The sequence below is a fragment of the Ursus americanus genome, chromosome 6, assembly GCF_024610735.1.
Source record: "Ursus americanus isolate L20-20 chromosome 6, mUrsAme1.1.p, whole genome shotgun sequence".
NCBI classification, from domain to species: Eukaryota; Metazoa; Chordata; class Mammalia; order Carnivora; family Ursidae; genus Ursus; species Ursus americanus.
Window position 1 is genome coordinate 38296288 of NC_142132.1, and position 21932 is coordinate 38318219.

The 21932-nt window shown below is 38.1% G+C and overlaps 1 protein-coding gene across 1 annotated transcript; it reads left to right on the plus strand.

Moving 5' to 3' along the window:
* The first annotated feature begins 7432 nt into the window (after positions 1-7432).
* On the plus strand, positions 7433-10626 carry LOC123800332 (olfactory receptor 6C74-like). Its single transcript, XM_045809975.2, has 2 exons — positions 7433-7466; positions 9677-10626. Exon 2 carries the CDS (start codon positions 9688-9690, stop codon positions 10624-10626), a length of 939 nt encoding a protein of 312 aa, XP_045665931.1. The 5' UTR covers positions 7433-7466; positions 9677-9687.
* Positions 10627-21932: the final 11306 nt, after the last annotated feature.

Sequence of the window (21932 nt, forward strand, 5' to 3'; positions counted from 1 at the left end):
CGTTCTGAAAAATATGCAGCCAAGAATACTCTACCCAGCAACGCTATCATAAAGAATAAGGAGAGACAAAACGTTTCCCAGACAAACAAAAACAAAGGAGTTCGTGACCACTAAACCAGTCCTGAAAAGAAACCAGTCCCCTGAAAGGGGATTTTTTGAGCGGAAAGGAAACACCAAAAGTGAAAAAGATAAAACGATCTCCAGAAACAATGACAAAACAAGAAACAAAATGTCATTAAATGCATATCTATCAATACCTACTCTGAATGAAAACAGACAGAATACTCCAATCAAAAGACATAGGTTGTCAGAATGGATAAAAGGACCCATCTATATGCTGCTTACAAGAGACTCATTTTAGATCTAAACACGCCTGCAAATTGAAAGCGAGGGGATGGAGAAATACTTATCATACGAATGAACATCAAAAGAAAGCCAGAGTAGCAATACTTACGACATACAAATTAGATGTTAAAACAAATCCTGTAACAAGAGATGAAGAAAAGCGCTATATAATAATAAAAGGGGCAATCCAGCAATAAGATCTAACAATTGTAAATATTTATGCACTCATCATGGGAGCACCCAACTATATAAAACAACCAATAATAAACATAAAGGAACTCACTGATAAAAATACAATAATAATAATGGACTTTAACACCCCCCTATATCAATGGAGAGATCATCTAAGCAGACAGTAAACCAGGAAACAATAGCTTTGAATGACACACTGGATCAGATGGATTTAACAGATATATTCAGAACATTTCATCTTAAAGCAGCAGAATACACACTCTTTTCAGTGCACACGGGACAATCTCCAGAATAGATCACATGCTTGGTCACAAATGAGGACTCAGTCAGTACAAAAAGACTGAGATAAAAACATGTGCTTTTACTGAGGATAATGCTATGAAACTAGAAGTCATCCACAAGAAAACTTAGGAAACACCACAAATAATGGAGGTTAAACAACATGTTGCTAAAAAATGGGTGGGTCAACCAGGAAATCAAAGAAATTTTTAAAATACATGTAAACAAATGAAAATGAAAACACAATGGTCAAAAACCTTTGGGATTCAGCAAAAGCAGTCTCAAGAGGGAAGTATATAGCAACACAGGTCTACCTCAAGAAGCAAGAAAACTCTCAAATAAATAACCCAATGTTACAGTTATAGGAGCTAGAAAAAGAATATTAAATGAACCCTAAAGCCAGTAGAGAGAAGAAAATAATAAAGATTAGAGCAAAAATAAATGATACAGAAATTAAAACAACACACACACACACACACACACACACACACACACACACACACACTAGAACAAATCAATGAAACCAGGAGCTGAATATAAAATCATAAAAATGACACTGGGTGTTATATGCAAGTAATGAATCAAAAACATTGCATCAAGAACTGGGGATGTACTGTATGGTGACTAATATAACAAAATAAATATTATTTAAAAAATAAAAATAAAATAAATGAGAGGAGAAATAATAACCAACACCACAGAAATACAAACAACTGTAAGAGAATATTATGAATAACTATTTGTCAAAAAATTGGACAACTTGGAAGAAATGGAAAAATTCCTAGAAATATAGAAACTACCAAAACTGAAACAAAAGAAATAGAAAACTTGAACGGACTGATAGCCAGCAAAGAAATAGAATCAGGTAAAAAAAATCTCTCAATAAACTTAAGTCCAAGGCCAGATGGATTCACAGACGAATTCTACCAAACATTTAAAGAAGAGTTAGTACCTGTTCTTCTGAAACTGTTCCAAAAAACAGAAGGAAAGTTTCCAAATTCATTCCATGAGGCCAGCATTACCCTAACACCAAAACCAAAGACCCCCATTAAAGAGAGAACTACAGCCCAAAATTCCTGATGAACATGGATACAAAAATTCTCAACAAAATACTAGCAAACCAGATCCAAGAGTATACTAAAGAATCATTCACCATGATGAAGGGGTAAAGATTCCTGCACTGCAAGGGTGGTCCAATATTCAAAAATCAATGTGATATACCACATTAATAAAAGAAAGGATAAGAGGCATATGATCCTTTCAATAGATGCATAAAAAGCATTCGACAAAGTACAACCCCCATTCATGATAAAAACCCTCAACAATGCAGGTTTAGAGGGAACGTACCTCAACATCATAAAGGCCATATATGAAAAACCCACAGTGAATATCATCCTTAATGGGGAAAAGCTAAGATTTTCTTCTACTGTCCACTCTCACCACTTTTATTCAGCATACTACTAGATGTCCAGCCCACAGCAATGAGACCACAGAAAGAAGTAAAAAGTTTCCAAATCAGCAAGGAAAATGCCAGACTTTCACTATCTACAGATGATGACATGATACTCTATACAGAAAACTTGAACCATTCCACCAAAAATTGTTAGAACTGATAAACAATTCAGTTTATTCAGAGTACAATATCAACATGCAGAGCTAGTGCACATCTATATACTAATAATGAAGTAGCAGAAAAAGAAATCAAGGAATCAATCTCATTTACAACTGTACCAAAAAACAATAAGATACCTAGGAATAACCCAAACCAAAGAAGTGAAAGAACTGTACTCTGAAAATTATAGTACACTGATGAAAGAAATTGAAGATGACACAAACAAATGGAAAGACATTCCGTGCTCATGGATCAGAAGAACAAATATTGTTAAAGTGTCTATCCTACCCAAGACAATCTACACATTAAATGCAATCCCTATCAAATACCAACAGCATTTTTCACAGAGCTAGAACAAGCAATCCTAAAATTTCTGTGGAAGCACAAAAGACCCCAAATAGCCAAAGCATTCTTGAAATGGAAAAGCAAAGCTGGAGGCATTACAATTCCAGACTTCGAGTTATATTACAAAGCTGTAGTGATCAATAAAGTATGGTACTGGCACAAAAACAGACACACAGATCAATGGAACAGAATAGAAAACACAGAAATGAAACACAACTATATGGTCAATTGATTTTGACAAAGCAGGAAAAAATATCCAAAGGGAAAAAGACAGTATCTTCAATGAATGGTGTTGGAAAAACCGGACAACGACATGCAAAACAATGAAACTGGACCACATTCTTACATCACACACAAAAATTAACTGAAAATAGATTAAAGACCTAAATGTGAGACAGGAAACCATAAAAAACCTACAAGAGAGCACAGGCAGTAACATCTTCGACATTGGCTATAGCAACTTCTTTCTAGATATGTCTCCTGAAGCAAATATAAACTACTAGGACTACATAAAAATAACATAAAGAGGCAGGGCAGATCATTGAAGAGCATTAAGACAACTATCCAGAAAAAAAACTATAGACCAAGGACAATTAGAAACATTTCTTAATGCCAGCTCACCACCCCTTCCGTTAGATGCAATGTATACTTAGTTCAACCCAGTTCATTGAGTATCCCCTTTGTAAACCTTTCCATCAACCACTTGCTAGCCTCTCTCCTCTCACCTTCCCACCATCATGTTGGCATTGGAACTCACTCAGGTGTGACAGATATTTCTACACCATGAAGCTGGCACTGAATAAAATTAAAACCCCATGCAAATGAGCCTTTATCTTAGCATTAAATGTATAGTCTCATGTTGCTCTAGCTTCTACAATTCTTCTCCATTTATTCTATATTTTCCCTCACTTCCAAATGAGAAAAAAACCATGAGGTCCAAGTTTGGCCTGAATTGAAAGCACAGTGTATAGATGGACAGACATTATAAAAATGTTTTTGTTTATTTGTGAGAAGGTGGGACCCACATGAATATTCATTAAAGTTTCTCCAATATTTGCCTTGACCGACCAAGATCAATACTGATGGAGAAAGATTCAGGCAGAACAAATTTCCACACAGCTACCATATGCCTCAGGGTTGCCTACAAATACACCTTGGGAGTTTAGTCCCCTTCTCTGAGTTCTATGGGAAGCCAAAGGCCACAGAAAAATGGGTCACTCCTGCCACAGCAGCCCACCTGAGATACCCAGAAGAAGAAGTAGCTTTACAAGCCAGTGGTTGCTATGGATGTAGCTTCTTCCCTCTCCCCCACCAACAAGCTCACATCTCTTCCTCTTCTGCATCTAGAAAGAATCTGAGGATCCGTACCCCAGATTCTTTTAAAGAGAGAGAGGCCTGCCAGGTTAGAGATGTTACAGAAACCACCTAGCATTCCCTGTTCTTCTCTGAAGAGGAAAAAGTATTTGCTCTCATTTCCAAGGAGACTGGGGAGCACAATGAAAATATTCTACAGATGAAAATATGCAATGGAAGGAATCAGCACATTGGTAGAAGCATGAAGAATGACTGACCAAGAAAGGTGGACTTCCTGAGTATCTTCCCAAAAGGTTGATGAAAGCTAGGGTGTTATCCAGCTCTTTCTCATCATAAAAATCTATTATTTTAACAACAATATTCTGGTCTCAGTGCAAACATCACAGGTAGAAAATCGTAGTCCGGACTTTTACCTCAAATCAGTAGTAATGTTCAACTTGGGATTTTAGAAACCCTTGGGAAATTGTCATATAATTTTCTTGAAAAATCTTGGCAGAGAACAGTGTAGACATCTGGGAGTCAGCATCACCACAGACAATGGAAAGATAAATACAAGCGTAGCACCAGGAACTTGTTCTCAACAGCGACCCATTAGTTACCCCCAGGACACCTGCCATACCTTTACCTTCTGTCCCTGTCTCTTCAGCATCTAATAAGGTTTGGGGGCATGTACTCTCTGCACACTGGTTGGGTCCATCCTGCTTGGTGACTATACAGCCTCCTTGGGAAAATATCACAGAGGCCTCAGATTTGCTTGTCAGCAGCTTCTCACTGTTGATGCAGTAAAACAAGGATGCCACTCACAAGGAAATGTAAGGATAAGATGGAGGAGCATAGTTCAAGAGAAGGTGTTTGGAGCAGGTGCCCCCATAAAGTGGGGCACTGCAGCAGAAGGACTCTTGCCTCGGCAACATCTATAAGCTAAATCTTTAGTGCTAAACCTATAAGCTGCCTGCTGTGTATAATTGGTATAGGAGGTGACAGAAATGTGGCATGTTAGGTGGGTTCTACCCACTGGGGAAAGCAGAGCAAGACATTTTATCAGAACCCTAAGTAGTCTGGGAGTTCAGCTCTAGCCCAAATTGGGGGCTATGAAATGTGACTGTTTTATCTGTCTGCTCCTCTCTGCAGTGTCAGTGGTCCAGGCCAACATGGACCCTTGCTGTGCTATGACACATTCTGGGCTATAGAAACAGGGCTTTGTCATTCAGAACACTGGCAGCATGAGATACATATTCTACCTCTTAGGGACAACAGGCTGTGACAAATAGTTTCCTTCTCCTCTCCTTTCCCCTTAGCCCAAAGCAAGCTCTTGATTTCATGGAAGACAATACCTGCAAGAAGAAGGAGCCCTACCCACAGATGACTCCTGTGTATGCCTGGCCTCAGGGATTCTGGTGACTTGATGGACTTACTGGGGTCAACCTGACAGAAGGAGAGGCCACTTCAGGCTGTGCCACTCAGGTGTGAGCAGTTTGGTTTCACGAGCAGCCCTTCAGAGGATCTGTCCCACAGTGGGTAAGTGAGAGTGACACATCCCACACTGCCAACATTTACCCTAGTATTGAGATGCTAGAACCTAATACCATTGTGAAAGAACTTATTGATTGAGAGGACTGAAGACAGAAGATGTTCACTGAGCTTTGATTTAAGAGTGACGGTATGAGTACCAGGTCCCCAGCATATCCACCTAAGTGGGTTAATCCTATGAAGTATTAGTATCTGTCACAGGCCAGCATAAAACCAGAAGGTGGGTGGTAAATCCTAGATTAATAGCTTAGCTCACGTTGTTGAGCAGCCCCCAATACTCTGGTCTCCACGCTCTCCTATGAAATGCTAGTACTAAAATACAACCTCTCTAAGCCCCATGTCATTCCACAGGTCAAAAACTCATCAGTGATACTAACTAAAGACAGAAACAATTAAGATGAATAAAATTAATCTCTCTCTTAAGGTTGAAAGAACAACAGCAATAGATTTGGTCCAATTTAAAATGTTTTTTTTAATGTTTTTTTTATTATATTATGTTAATCACCATAGAGTACATCCCTGGTTTCTGACGCAAATTTCGATGATTCATTAGTTGCATATAACAACCAGTGCACCATGCAATACGTGCCCTCCTTACTATCCATCACCAGTCTATCCCATTCCCCCCCCCCCCCTCTGAAGCCCTCACTTTGTTTCTCAGAGTCCATAGTCTCTCATGCTTCATTTCCCCTTCTGATTACCCCCCTTTCTTTATCCCTTTCTTCCCCTACCGATCTTCCTAGTTCTTATGTTCCATAGATGAGAGAAATCATATGATAATTGTCTTTCTCTGCTTGACTTATTTCACTTAGCATTATCTCCTCCAGTGCCGTCCATGTTGCAGCAAATGTTGAGAACTCGTTCTTTCTGATAGCTGAGTAATATTCCATTGTATATATGGACCACAGCTTCTTAATCCAGTCATCTGTTGAAGGGCATCTCGGTTCCTTCCATGATTTAGCTATTGTGGACAATGCTGCTATGAACATTGGGGTGCATATGGCCCTTCTCTTCACTACGTCTGTATCTTTGGGGTAAATACCCAGTAGTGCAATGGCTGGGTCATAGGGTAGCTCAATTTTTAACTTTTTAAGGGACCTCCACACTGTTTTCCAGAGTGGCTGCACCAACCTGCATTCCCACCAACATTGTAGGAGGGATCCCCTTTCTCCACATCCTCTCCTGCAATTGCTGTTTCCTGCCTTGTTAATTTTTGCCATTCTAACTGGCGTAAGGTGGTATCTCAGTGTGGTTTTGATTTGAATTTCCCTGATGGCTAATGATTTTGAACATTTTTCATGTGTCTGTTGGCCATTTGTACGTCCTCATTGGAAAAGTGTCTGTTCATATCTTCTGCCCATTTTATGATTTGTTTATTTGTTTCTCGCATATTGAGTTTGAGAAGTTCTTTGTAGATCTTGGATACCAGTCTTTTATCTGTAGCATCATTTGCAAATATATTCTCCCATTCCGTGGGCTGCCTCTTAGTTTTTTTGATTGTTTCCTTGGCTGTGCAGAAGCTTTTTATCTTGATGAAGTCCCACATGTTCATTTTATCTTTTGTTTCTCTTGCCTTTGGAGACGTTTCATGAAAAAAGTTGCTGTGGCCGATGTTGTAGAGGTTGTTGCCTATGTTCTCCTCTAGGATTTTGATGGATTCCTGTCTCACATCGAGGTCTTTTATCCATTTGGAGTTTATCTTTGTGTATGGTGTGAGAGAGTGGTCAAGTTTTATTCTTTTGCATTTAGCTGTCCAATTTTCCCAGCACCATTTATTGAAGAGACTGTCTTTTTTCCAGTGTATGTTTTTTCCTGCTTCGTCAAAGATTAGTTGCCCATAGAGCCAAGGGTCCATTTCTGGGTTCTCTATTCTGTTCCATTGGTCTATGTGTCTGTTTTTGTGCCAGTACCATGCTGTTTTATCACAGCTTTGTAGTACAGCTTGAAATCCGGCATTGTGATGCCCCCAGTTTTGTTTTTCGTTTTCAACAGCTCCTTGGTGATTCAGGGCCTTTTCTGGTTCCATACAAATTTAAGGACTATTTGTTCCAGTTCCTTGAAAAATGTCATCGGTATTTTGATTGGGATAGCATTGAAAGTGTAGATTGCTCTGGGTAGCATGGACATTTTAACTATATTAATTCTTCCGATCCATGAGCATGGAATATTTTTCCATCTTTTTGTGTTTTCCTCAGTGTCTTTCAAGAGTGATTTATAGCTTCTAGAATATAGATCCTTTATATCTCTGGTTAAGTTAATTCCAAGGTAACGTATGGTTTTTGGTGCTATTGTAAATGGGATGGATTCCCTAATTTCTCTTTCTTCAGTCTCATTATTCGTGTATAGAAATGCAACTGATTTCTTAGCATTGATTTTGCATCCTGCCACATTACTGAATTGCTCTATAACTTCTTAACAGTATAACTTTTAAACAGACCAATTAATTATGAAGTGATTAAGTCAGTGATCAACAATCTTCCAAAAAATAAAACTCCAGGCCCGGACAGTTTTCCTGGGGAATTCTACCAAACATTCAAAGAAGAAATAATACCTATTCTCCTAAAGCTATTTCAAAAAATAGAAACAGAAGGAAAGCTACCAAACTCATTCTATGAGGCCAATATTACCTTGATCTCCAAACCAGGCAAAGACCCCAACAAAAAGTAGAATTATAGACCAATTTCCCTAATGAATATGGACGCCAAAATCCTCAACAAGATCCTGGCTAATAGAATCCAACTGTACATTAAAAGGATTACCCATCATGACCAAGTGGGATTCATCCCTGGGATGCAAGGGTGGTACAATATTCGCAAATCTATCAGTGTCTTAGATTTTATCCAGAAACAAAAATTCAGAAATCATATGATTCTCTCAGTAGATGCAGAAAAAGCATTTGACAAAATACAGCATCCTTTCCTGATTAAAACCCTTCGGGGTGTAGGAATAGATGGTACATTTCTTAAGATCATAAAAGCCATCTATGAAAAGCCTACAGCAAATATTATTCTCAATGAGGAAAAGCTGGAAACCTTTCCCTTAAGATCAGGAACACGACAAGGATGCCCACTCTCGCCACTATTATTCAACATAGTACTAGAAGTCCTTGCAACAGCAATCAGACAACAAAAAGGGATAAAAGGTATCCAAAACAGCAAAGAAGAAGTCAAACTGTCTCTCTTTGCAGATGACATGATACTCTATATGGAAAACCCAAAAGACTCCACTCCCAAACTATTAGAAGTTATAGAGCAATTTAAAATGTTTTGACACTGCATTTGGAAGCACCAGGCTTCTGGATCTGGCAGTCAGGCTAAAGTGCGACCAAAGCTATGTGACTAAAGCTCTCTGGAACTCTCTAAGCCTCAGTTCCTCAGTTTCTGCTTCTAGAGAAGAAGGGCCTCTTGATTATTGTGACCAATAATAAAAATACTGAATTTCAGTGACCAGCATAGAACAAGCCTAAGTCCTCAACACATGATGATAATGACAAATTCGACCATAGAATGCATTACATTATTAAGTGGATATTCAAAGGCAATATTACTAACATTAGTGTTATGTCAACTTAAAATTGATAATATTATTAAAACAATAAAATGTTGCATAACTATGAAAATGCCAATACCCCTGCCTATTGATGATGTTCTATTTAAGCATTCTATTAACGGCCATTACATTATAATTAGACTTAGAAGAACACATAGGAAATACTGGCATCATATGCCAAGTGAGTTACATGCTTTATCTTAATTAATTCTCACAAGAGCATGAATAGGTAGATCCTATCATCTTCATTCTACAGAGGTTGAAAGTGAAGTCCACAAAGGTTAACTACCTTTCCAAATATGACTCATAGCTCACGAGTTAGAACTCACTATTGAACTAGTATTGAAATCTAGCCATTCTGATTCAAGAACCGACGGCCTAAACCACTTTGCTATCAGCCTAACCACCTCCTTAGATGGGCAAAAAACTTAATCATATGCTCCACTAAAACCTTTGTGCTCCCTGATGTCTTTATTGTAGGTTAGACAAGAGTGATACTGCTATGGAAAGAGACTCATGACATGGGGAATAGGACAACTGTACAAGAATTCATCTTGGAGGGGTTTCCTGCCATCCAAAACCAGGGGAAAGTCCTATTCCTGGTGCACCTGCTGGCGTACCTGGCATCCATGGCAGGCAATGCTGTCATAGTAACCATCACCTGTGCTGACTCCCGGCTCCACACACCTATGTACTTTTTCCTCAGCATTTTCTCCTTCTTGGAGTGTGGTGTCGTAAGTGCCGTTATTCCTAAGTTGCTGGTCATCTTTCTTTTAGACAGGAAAATCATTTCCTTTCTTGCTTGTTTCATACAAGCCTTTATCGTTTTATTTCTGGGAGCAGCAGGTTTCCTCCTTATAGCAGTAATGTCTCTGGATTGGTATGTGGCCATTTGCAAGCCTCTGCATTACCCGACAATCATGAACCTAAAGACTTGCTTCCTCCTGGTCACTGCCTGCTTTGCTTTAGCCTTCCCTCTCATCACTGGTCTGGTAATAAAGGTTTCCCAGTTATCCTTCTGTGGCCCCCATGTCATCCTCCACTTCTTCTGTGACCTTAGCCCCCTGATTCATCTCTCCTGTTCTGACACCAGGTCTGCTGAAATGTTGGCCTTAGTTCTTGCTTTGTTTATCCTTTTGACATCCTTTATCATAACCACTGTTGCATACAGCAACATAGTAGTCACAATCCTGCGACTCCCATCAGCCAGGGAGAAAAAGAAAGCTTTCTCCACCTGCTCCTCTCACCTCATAGTCCTCTCTCTGATGTATGGCAGCTGTGTCTTTATATATGTGAAACCAAAGCAAACGAACAGGCTGGACTCCAACAGGGGGGCTGCCCTTGTGAACACGGTGGTGACCCCGCTGCTCAACCCTGTCATCTACACTCTGCGGAACAAGCTGGTCCACCGGGCTCTGAGGGAGACAATGTGCAGAATGAAAATATTAAGAATAAAATAACATGGCCTTGGAGTGGAAGGCTTCAGAGAACCATTTGTCTTCATCCTGGCCAATGTAGCAGTCCACAGAGTTCTAGCGCTGTGTCTCTGGCCACTACACATGACCTCTGCACGTCCCTAGCAAAATGGATCTGTTTTTCAAGGCCACATTTTACTTTGATGTGCATAACTATCTTCTCCCAAATTTTCCACATTTGGATGACAATTGATTAATCGCAAAATTCTTAACTGAATTTTGATTCTTCCCTCTGATATTAATCATGTGCTTGAAGTTTCCTAAATTTGGTGATTTACACACTTTATATTTCACTTCTCTCTAGCAATAAACATGACTTGACAGAATTAATAATGACTTACCAAAAAGCATTTAGATAATTCAAATGATAGGAGAAGGTATATTATGTTGTGGTTAGGAAGGAAAGGATGGAAATAATACCAAGCTTGGGTCCACATTCCCTCCAAGCCTATCCTAAGGAAATAATGGTCATAGTACCCTTCACAATGGAATATATATGGTTTGCATTAGTGTGCTCTTAAATGCTGCTCTTGGTCATTAGTTTAGTGTGTTACACACACACACACACACACACACACACATACACACACCAATCTCATGCTGGAGAGAAAGAGAATTGTTCTCTGGCTTAGACCATTTTCTAAGGAGAAGGAATAATCCCAGCATCCCAAGACTAGCCAGCTCCTATTTCTTAAATTATTTATTCTAGCTCCAGTCCCTCAGATGCATAATGCATATTTATGATTGGTTCCTATCCTAACGCTGTTACCAAAGGATGTCTGTGTATATCAGTAGAAGGGAAGGGTGCACTTATTTCATATTTCTATAAATTCTTCCAAAGATTCAAGTTGGTGGAATTTATTTGCTTCTCTAATTCGTATTATTAATGAAAAAAATTAAACATTTTTCCTGGTTGGCTAGTGCTGTCAACTATAAGGTTATCTTCTCATTGATAACCTACTTTAACACCAACATTTCCATGTTCTCAATCTTTAAACTTTGTGTAAATTTCACACCTATTTTTTAGTTAGGATGTGTCTATCTTTTCTTCTGAAGAAATAGCTCTAAAAAGATTAAGACAGTTTTTTATTTTCTTTCTCTTTACCCCAAACCCTGAGTCTAGATTATCTCAAATACATTTTATGAAACATGTTCTACACCATGATTAGATCCTATTTGCCCTTGATGTTCCTATTTCAAAGTTCAGATTTCATCTGATTGAAAATGAAGTAGAACAAAGCATCCCCTAAAAAGTCACAGATGACTCTCTGTACAGATTATATAAAAAAGGGTTTGGAAAAGCCAAGCTCAGAGTAGAAAGTGACTACAGACACTGTTACAGGAATTGGAAGAAAGAGAATGAGGTTTAGGGAAGTAGGAGTGGAATACAAAGGGACCAGAGTAGACTCTGAATCATTTGACTGGACAAGACTGGTGCTGCCTTCAACTAACTGGTCAACGTTCAAAAACATGCAAGTCAACTTTTCCATAAAATATTGAGATTGACCTCGATAATCTCTAGAGTCCACTTGAAAATACTCATGGACATAGCAACAAGATGCTGCAGGAACATGGAAATAATGTTCCACTCTAAGAGTTGTTCTAAAGATGAGTGTTGTGAAGTGGTTGAGGTTCAGTAATGTAGGAATAAATCAAGGAATCATGGTCAAACCACTGAAGAGTGTGAGCTTCCCCAATGCTTTAGTAAGGATTTAATAATAATTTACTATACTTAAACTAATTAAATGCATTTATTATTACCTTGAGGTAGACTATGATTGAAGAGTGAATTTGATAAACACAAAAATGAAGACCAGAAATCCAAAACTGAATCTATAAATCCAGGCTAATGGTTACCAGCCATAGATGGAACCCAGTGAAAGACAAACCCTAATGCAGAGATTAATGCACTAGATTCTGCAGCTCTAAAACATTTTATTGAGACAAATCCCCTAAATTAATTCTATGTTGAAGATACTTCCAATCACAATTTTTAAACCATTTCATTGGCGCATGATTGATAAACAAAAAAGGTGTAGATATTTAATGTGTACAACTTGATGGTTTGGAGATAAGTACACACCCATCATCACTATCAATGCCAGGAACCTATGCATCACCTCGAAAAATTTCTTCCTGCCCCTTTGTTGTTAATCTCTTTTCCTTATATGCCAAGTAAAGCATTTAAGAAATACCCTCTCAGCAAATTTTTAAGTGATAGTAACATAGTGTTAATCATACGCCCTATGTTATACAGATCTCCAGAATTCACTTAAGTATAACTGAAACTTGATCAATACCTTCCTATTTCCCCTCCCCCAGGTCCTGATAACCACCATTCACTCTGCTCCTGTGTATTTGTTTAGATTCCACATAGTGAGATCATGCAGTGTTTATTTCTATTTCTGGGTTTTTTTACTTAAAATAATGTCCTTCAGGCATATATATGTTGTTGCAAGTAGCAGAATCTTTTTCTTTGTAAAGGCTGAATGATATTCCATAATGTATATATGCCACATTTTCTCTATCTATTCTTCTTTACATAGACTTTTAGGTTACTTCCACATCTTGGCTATTGTGAAAATGCTGCAGTGCACACGGGAGTATAGATATGTCTTTGAGATCCATTCTCAATACTTTTGGATATATACCCAGAGGTGGGATTGCTGGATCAAATGGTAATTCCATTTTGAAAATTTTCAGGAAACACTATTATTTACTAGAGTGGCTGCACCAATTTACATTTGCATCAATAGTGTACAAGGGTTCCTTTTTTTCCCCCAAATTCCTGCTAACAGTTCTTATCCTTTGTGGGTACTTTTAGTAATAGGCATACAAAGAAGCATGAGGTGATATCTCATTGTGGTTTTACTTATATTTCCCTCAGTGATGTTTGCATTTCCATTAGTGATGGTGGGCATCATTTCATGTATCTGTTGACCATTTGTATGTCCTCTATGGAACAATGTCTATTCAGTCTCTCTGCCCATTCTTTACTAGTTTGGATTTTTTTGTGTCTTTATATATTTTGGAGACTTCATAGAAAAGGTGATTTTGGAAGACACAATAAATTTTCCATTTGGACAATGAAAATGGAGGGCATTTCAAGTGGGTCAGCAGCATTTGTGAAGCATGCAGCTATAACATCATGCTTCCATATGTTTACAAGGTGGTGATAGAAAATAGAACATGAGTTGAAGGAATAGGCAGAGTTTAAATAATAATTGATGCCAAATACCATGTGCAGGAAGAGAGTTTTTCAGTAGTTGGATTGAACATAAGAACTAGGAAGATCGGTAGGAGAAGAAAGGGATAAAGAAAGGGGGGTAATCAGAAGGGGGAATGAAGCATGAGAGCTTATGGACTCTGAGAAACAAACTGAGGGCTTCAGAGGGGAGGGGCGTGGGGGAATGGGATAGACTGGTGATGGGTAGTAAGGAGGGCACGTATTGCACGGTGCACTGGGTGTTATATGCAACTAATGAATCATCGAACTTTACATCAAAAACCAGGGATGTACTGTATGGTGAATAACATAATAAAAATATTATTATGAAAAAAAAAGAAATAGAGACTTTCAGGGACCAAAATAGGAAGATATGTGGGTGCTATTATTAGCATATCCCGAGGGCAATAGGAGACTCATTAGTATTAAAATGACAAGGCATGGTCAGATTGGATTAGAAAGATCTCTATGGTTTCAATGGGGGATATGAGGGACTTTCAGAGTAACTGGAGTGTACAGTTTTATTAAATGTTTTTACCATAAGCACACATTGTTCTCCAGCCTTCAATTCTTTGATACCATTTTCTTTGCAGCCCACAGAGCAACCACTTCTGAGGAATAATAAAGGCTCTGCTTTCTTTCTACCTTCCAACTATCACACTATGCCTTTCATTAGCAAGATTCAATCTGGAATCCTACTGGCAAAGGATTCTCTAAAATGTAGTTCCCATAGTCAGCTGATGTGATCTAGAGGATAGGCTAGAGGAGGGTGGAAACAACTTTGCTACCTCTGCCACCACTGCAAAAAAAGGAAAATGAAAAACTAAATCCAGCACAGGGTGCTCCGAAATAATATTGCATCCTTAAAACACCAGTAAGTCTTGATAAAGAACAGGTAAACAAAAGAAAAAGGGGTTCTATAAATTAACAAAACAATAGCTGAAAAAAATCATCAGGATTGTTGGCAGATGAGTAATGGAGAAGTTTCAGAAAGTAAAATACAGACAGAAAAAAAGTAGAAAATTTGTGCAAAAAGTAATTTGGTCCAGAATGTTGAAATTCTGTTTATTAGGTATTTTGGAAAAGAGAACAGAGAAAAAAGAGGGGAATAAATTATTCACAAAGAAAGTGAAGCTTCCCAATTTCAGAGATAAAAAGAAAATCCTAAAAGCAGCTTGAGACAAGAGGTTCTTAACCTACAGATGTAGAAAACACTAGGCTGCCAGCAGACCTATCCACAGAGACCTGGCAAGAAACATTCAGGGTACTAAATGAGAAAAACATGCAACCAAGAATACTCTCTCCAGCAAGGCTGTCATTCAGAATTGAAGGACAAATAAAGAGCTTCCAGGACAAACAGAAATTAAAAGAATTTGTGACCACTAAACCAGCCCTGCAAGAAATATTAAAGGGAATTCTGTAAGCAAAGAGAGAGCCCAAAAGTAACACAGACCAGAAAGAAACAGTGACAATTTACAGAAACAGGAACATGACAGGTCATACAATGGCACTAAATTCATATCTTTCAACAGGTACTTTGAATTTAAATGGGCTAAAAGAAGAAATAATACCTATTCTCCTGAAGCTGTTTCAAAAAATAGAAACAGAAGGAAATCTACCAAACTCATTCTATGAGGCCAGTATTACCTTGATCCCCAAACCAGGCAAAGACCCCATCAAAAAGGAGAATTACAGACCAATTTCCCTGATGAATATGGATGCCAAAATTCTCAACAGGATCCTAGCTAATAGGATCCAACAGTACATTAAAAGAATTATCCATCACGACCAAGTGGGATTCATCCCTGGGATGCAAGCATGGTTCAACATTCACAAATCGATCAGTGCGATAGATCACATTAATAAGAGAAGAGACAAGAACCAAATGAACCTTTCAATTGATGCGGAAAAAGCATTTGACAAAATACAGCATCCTTTCCTGATTAAAACCCTTCAGAGTGTAGGGATAGAGGGTACATTCCTCAATTTCATAAAAACTGTCTATGAAAAGCCTACAGTGAATACCATTCTCAATAGGGGAAAGCTGAAAGCCTTTCCCTTAAGATCGGGAACACGACAAGGATGTCCAGTCTCACCATTATTGCTCAACATAGTACTAGAAGTCCTTGCAACAGCAATCAGACAACAAAAAGGAATAAAAGGTATTAAATTGGCAAAGAAGAAGTCAAAATGTCTCTCTTCACAGATGGCGTGATACTTTATATGGAAAACTCAAAAGACTCCACCCCCAAATTACTAGAACTCATAGAACAATTCAGGAATGTGGCAGGATACAAAATCAACGCTCAGAAGTCAGTTGCATTTCTATACATGAACAATGAAACTGAAGAAAGAGAAATTAGGGAATCCATTCCATTTACAAGGGCACCAAAAATCATATGTTATCTTGGAAATAACTTAACCAGAGACATAAAGGATCTATTTTCTAGAAACTACAGAACACTGATGAAAGACATTGAAGAAGACACAAAAAGATGGAAAAACATTCCATGCTCATGGATCAGAAGAATAAACATAGTTAAAATGTCTATGCTATCCAGAGCAATCTACACTTTCAATGCCATCCAGATCAAAATACCAATGACATTTTTCAATGAGCTGGAACACACAATCCTAAAATTTGTATGGAACCAGAAAAGACCCTGAATTGCCCAGGAAATGTTGAAAAAGAAAAACAAAGCTGGGGCATTACGTTGCCGACTTTCAAGCTATACTACAAAGCTGTGATAAAAAAAAACAGCATGGTACTGGCACAAAAACAGACACATAGACCAATGGAACAGAATAGAGAACCCAGAAATGGACCCTTGGCTCTATGGGCAACTAATCTTTGACGAAGCAGGAAAAAACATACACTGGAAAAAAGACAGTCTCTTCAATAAATGGTGCTGGGAAAATTGGACAGCTAAATGCAAAAGAATAAAACTTGACCACTCTCTCACACCATACACAAAGATAAACTCCAAATGGATAAAAGACCTCGATGTGAGACAGGAATCCATCAAAATCCTAGAGGAGAACATAGGCAACAACCTCTACAACATCGGCCACAGCAACTTTTTTCATGAAACGTCTCCAAAGGCAAGAGAAACAAAAGATAAAATGAACATGTGGGACTTCATCAAGATAAAAAGCTTCTGCACAGCCAAGGAAACAATCAAAAAAACTAAGAGGCAGCCCACGGAATGGGAGAAGATATTTGCAAATGACACTACAGATAAAAGACTGGTATCCAAGATCTACAAAGAACTTCTCAAACTCAATACATGAGAAACAAATAATCAAATCAAAAAACGGGCTGAAGATATGAACAGACACTTTTTCACTGAAGACATACAAATGGCTAACAAACACATGAAAAAAATATTCAAAATCATTAGCCATCAGGGAAATTCAAATCAAAACCACACTGAGATACCACCTTACACCAGTTAGAATGGCAAAAATTGACAAGACAAGAAACAACAAATGTTGGAGAGGATGTGGAGAAAGGGGATCCTTCTTACACTATTGGTGGGAATGCAAGTTGGTACAGCCACTTTGGAAAACAGTGTGGAGGCCCTCAAAAAGTTAAAGATACAGCTACCCTATGATCCAGCAGTTGCACTACTGGGTATTTACCCCAAAGATACAGACGTAGTAAAGAGAAGGGCCATATGTGCCCCAATGTTCCTAGCAGCATTGTCCACAATAGCTAAATTGTGGAAGGAGCCAAGATGTCCTTCAACAGATGAATGGATTAAGAAGTTGTGGTCCATATATACAATGGACTATTACTCAGCCATCAGAAAGAATGATTACCCAACATTTGCAGCAACATGGACGGGACTGGAGGAGATAATGCTGAGTGAAATAAGTCAAGCAGAGTAAGACAATTATCATATGGTTTCACTCATTTATGGAACATAAGAAATAGCAGGGAGATCGGTAGGAGAAGGAAGGAAAGAATGAAGGGGGGGTAAACAGAAGAGGGAATGAACCACGGGAGACTATGGACTCTGGGAAACAAACTGAGAGTTTCAGAGGAGAGGGGGGTGGGGGACTGGGCTAGGTCAGTGATGGGTATTAAGGAGGGCACGTATTGCATGAAGCACTGGGTGTTATACGCCTACAATGAATCATGGAACACTACATCAAAAACTAGGGATTTACTGTATGGTGACTAACATAACATAATAAAAATTAAAAAAATAAAAGCTCCAATCAAAAGACACAAGGCATCAGATTGGATAAAAAGCAAGACTCATCTGTATGCTGTCTATGAGAGACTCATTTTAGATCGAAAGACACCTCCAGATTGAAAGGGAGGGAGTAGAAAACCATTTATTATGCTAATGGACCTCAAAAGAAAGCTGGGGTAGCAATCCTCATATCAGACAAATTAGACTTTAAGCCAAAGACTGTAGTAAGGGATGAAGAGAGACACTGTGTCATACTTAAAGGGTATATCCAACAAGAAGTTCTAACAATTATAAATATTTATGGTCCTAATTTGGGAGCAGCAAATTATATCAACCAATTAATAACCAAATTAAAGAAACACATTTATAATAAAAAAAATAATAGGGGACTTCAATACCCCACTCACAGCAATGGACAGATCATCTAAGCAGAAGATCAACAAGGACACAAGCGCTTTGAATGATACACTGGACCAGATGGACTTCAGAGATATATACAGAGCATTCTACACTAAAGCAACAGAATACACATTTTTCTCGAGCACACATGGAACATTCTCCAGAATAGATCACATACTGGGTCACAAATGAAGTCTCAACTGATACCAAAAGATTGGGATTATTCCCTGGATATTTTCAGACCACAGTGCTTTAAAACTTGAACTTAATCACAAGAGGAAAGTTGGAAGGAATTCAAACACTTGAAGGTTAAAGAGCATTCTACTAAAAATGAATGAGTCAACCAGGAAATTAAAGAAGAATTTTTATAAATTCATGGAGACAAGTAAAAATGAAAACACAGCTTTTCAAAACCTTTGGGACACAGCAAAGGCAGTCCTAAGAGGCAATACATAGCAATACAAGCCTTTCTCAAAAAATTAGAAAAGTCTCAAATTTACACAAGCTAAACTACAGCCTAAAGGAGCTAGAGAAAGAACAGCAAATAAAGCCTAAACCAAGCAGAAGACAAATAATAAATATTAGAGCAGAAATCAATGAAATAGAATACAGAACAGTAGAACAGATCTGTGAAACTAGAAACTGGTTCTTTGAAAGAGTTAATAAGATTGATAAACCCCTATCCACACTTATCAAAAAGAAAAGAGAAAGGACCCAAATTAATAAAATCATGAATGAAAGAGGGAGATCACGACCAACCCCAAGGAAATACAATTGTAAGAACATATTATGAGCAACTATACGCCAACAAATTAGGCAATCTGGAAGAAATGGGTGCATTCAAAAAAAACCAAACAAACAAATGAACAAAAAACATACAAACTACCAAAACTGAAACAGGAAGAAATAAAAAACCTGAACAGACCCATAACCAGCAAGGAAATGGAAGCAGTAATAAAAAAAATCTCCCAACACACAGGAGTCCAGGGCCAGATGGCTTCCCAAGGGAATTCTACCACACATTTAAAGAAGAAATAATACCTATTCTTCAGAAGCTCTTTCAAAAAATAGGAATGGAAGGAAAACTTTCAAACTCATTCTATGAAGCCAGCATTACCTTGATCCCAAGACCAGACAAAGACCCTGTCAAAAAGGAGAATTACAGACCAATATCCCTGATGAACATGGATGCAAAAATTCTCACCAAGATACTAGTCAATAGGATCCAACAGTACATTAAAAGGATTATTCACCGTGACCAAATGGGTTTTATTCCTGGGCTGCAAGGGTGGTTCAACATTCACAAATCAATCAACGTGATAGATCACATTAATAAAAGAAAGGAAAGAACCATACAATCCTCTCAATTGATGCAGAAAAGGAATTTGACAAAACACAACATACTTTCTTGATTAAAACTCCCCACAGTGTAGGGATAGAGGGAACATACCTCAATATCATAAAAGCCACCTATGAAAAGCCCACAGCAAATATTATCAATAGGAAAAAAACTTCTCCTCTAAGATCAGGAACACAAAGGGATGCCCACTTTCACCACTGTTGTTCAACATAGTACTAGAAGTCTTAGCCTCTGCAGTCAGGTAACAAAAAGAAATAAAAGGCATTCAAATTGCCAAAGAAGTCAAACTCTCACTCTTTGCAGATAAATGACACTCTATGTGGAAAACCCAAAAGACTCCATCCCCAAATTTCTAGAACTGATACAGGAATTCAGCAACGAAGCAGGATACAAAATCAATGCACAGAAATCAGTTGCATTCCTATACACTAACAATGAGACAGAAGAAAGTGAAATTAAGGAATCAATCCCATTTTAATTGCACCAAAGCCCATAAGATACCTAGGAATAAACCTAACCAAAGAAGTAAAAGATCTGTATTCTAGAAACTATAGAACACTTATGAAAGAAAGGGAGGAAGACACAAAGAAATGGAAAAACATTCCATGCTCATGGAATTGTTAAAATGTCTATGCTATCTAACGCAATCTACACATTCATTGCAATCCCTATCAAAATACCATCAACATTTTTCACAGAGCTGGAACAAATAATCCTAAAATTTGTATGGAACTAGAAAACAACCCAAATAGCCAGAGGAATGTTGAAAAAGAAAACCAAAGCTGGTGGCATCACAATGCCATACTTCAAGCTTTATTACAAAGCTGTTACTCAGCCATCAGTAAGAACAATTACACAACATTTGCAGCAACGTGGACGGGACTGGAGGAGATTATGCTAAGTGAAATAAGTCAAGCAGAGAAAGACAATTATCATATGGTTTCACTCATTTCTGGAACATAAGAAATAGGAAGATTGGTAGGAGAAGGAAGGGAAGAATGAAGCGGGGGTAAACAGAAGGGGGAATGAACCATGAGAGTCTGTGGACTCTGGGAAACAAACTGAGGGCTTCAGAGGGGAGGGGGGTGGGGGATTGGAATAGGCCAGTGATGGGTATTAAGGAGGACACATATTGCATGGTGCACTGGGTGTTACACGCAAATAATGAATCATGGAACATTATATCAAAAACTAAGGATATACTATATAGTGACTAACATAATAAAAATTATTATAAAAAAATAAAAAGAAAAGAAAAAAAGCTGTAATCAACAAGACAGAAAGATACTGGCACAAAAACAGAAACAAAAATCAATGAAACAGAATAGAGAACTCAGAAATGGACCTCAACTCTATGGTCAACTAATCTTTGACAAAGCAGGAAAAAATATCCAATGGAAAAAAGACAATCTCTTCAATAAATGGTGTTGGGAAAATTGGACAGCCATGTGCAGAAGAATGAAACTGGACCATTTTCTTACACAATACACAAAGATACACTCAAATTAGATGAAAGACCTAAATGTGAGACAGGACTCCATCAAAATCCTCGAACAGAACACAGGCAGCAACCTCTTTGACTTCAGCCACAGCAACTTCTTCCTAGACATGTCTACAAAGGCAAGGGAAACAAAAGCAAAGATGAACTATTAGGACTTCATCAAGATAAAAATCTCCTGCACAGCAAAGGAACTAGTCGAGAAAACTAAAAAGCAACCTACAGATTGGGAGAAGATATCTGCAAATGACATATCAGATAAAGGTAGTATCCAAGATCCATAAAGAACTTATCAAACTCAACACCCAAAAAATATTTCAGTCAAGAAATGGGCAGAAGTATGAACAGATACTTCTCCAAAGAACACATGCAAATGGCCAACAAACTCATTAAAAAATGCTCCACATCACTTAGCATCAGGGAAATACAAATCAAAACCACAATGAGATACCACGTCACACCAGCCAGAGTGACTAAAATTAACAAGACAGGAAACAATAAATATTGGTGAGGATGTGAAGAAAGGTGAATACTCTCACGCTGTTGGTGGGAATGCGAACTGGTACAACCACTCTGGAAAACAGTAGGGAGGCTCCTCAAGAAGTT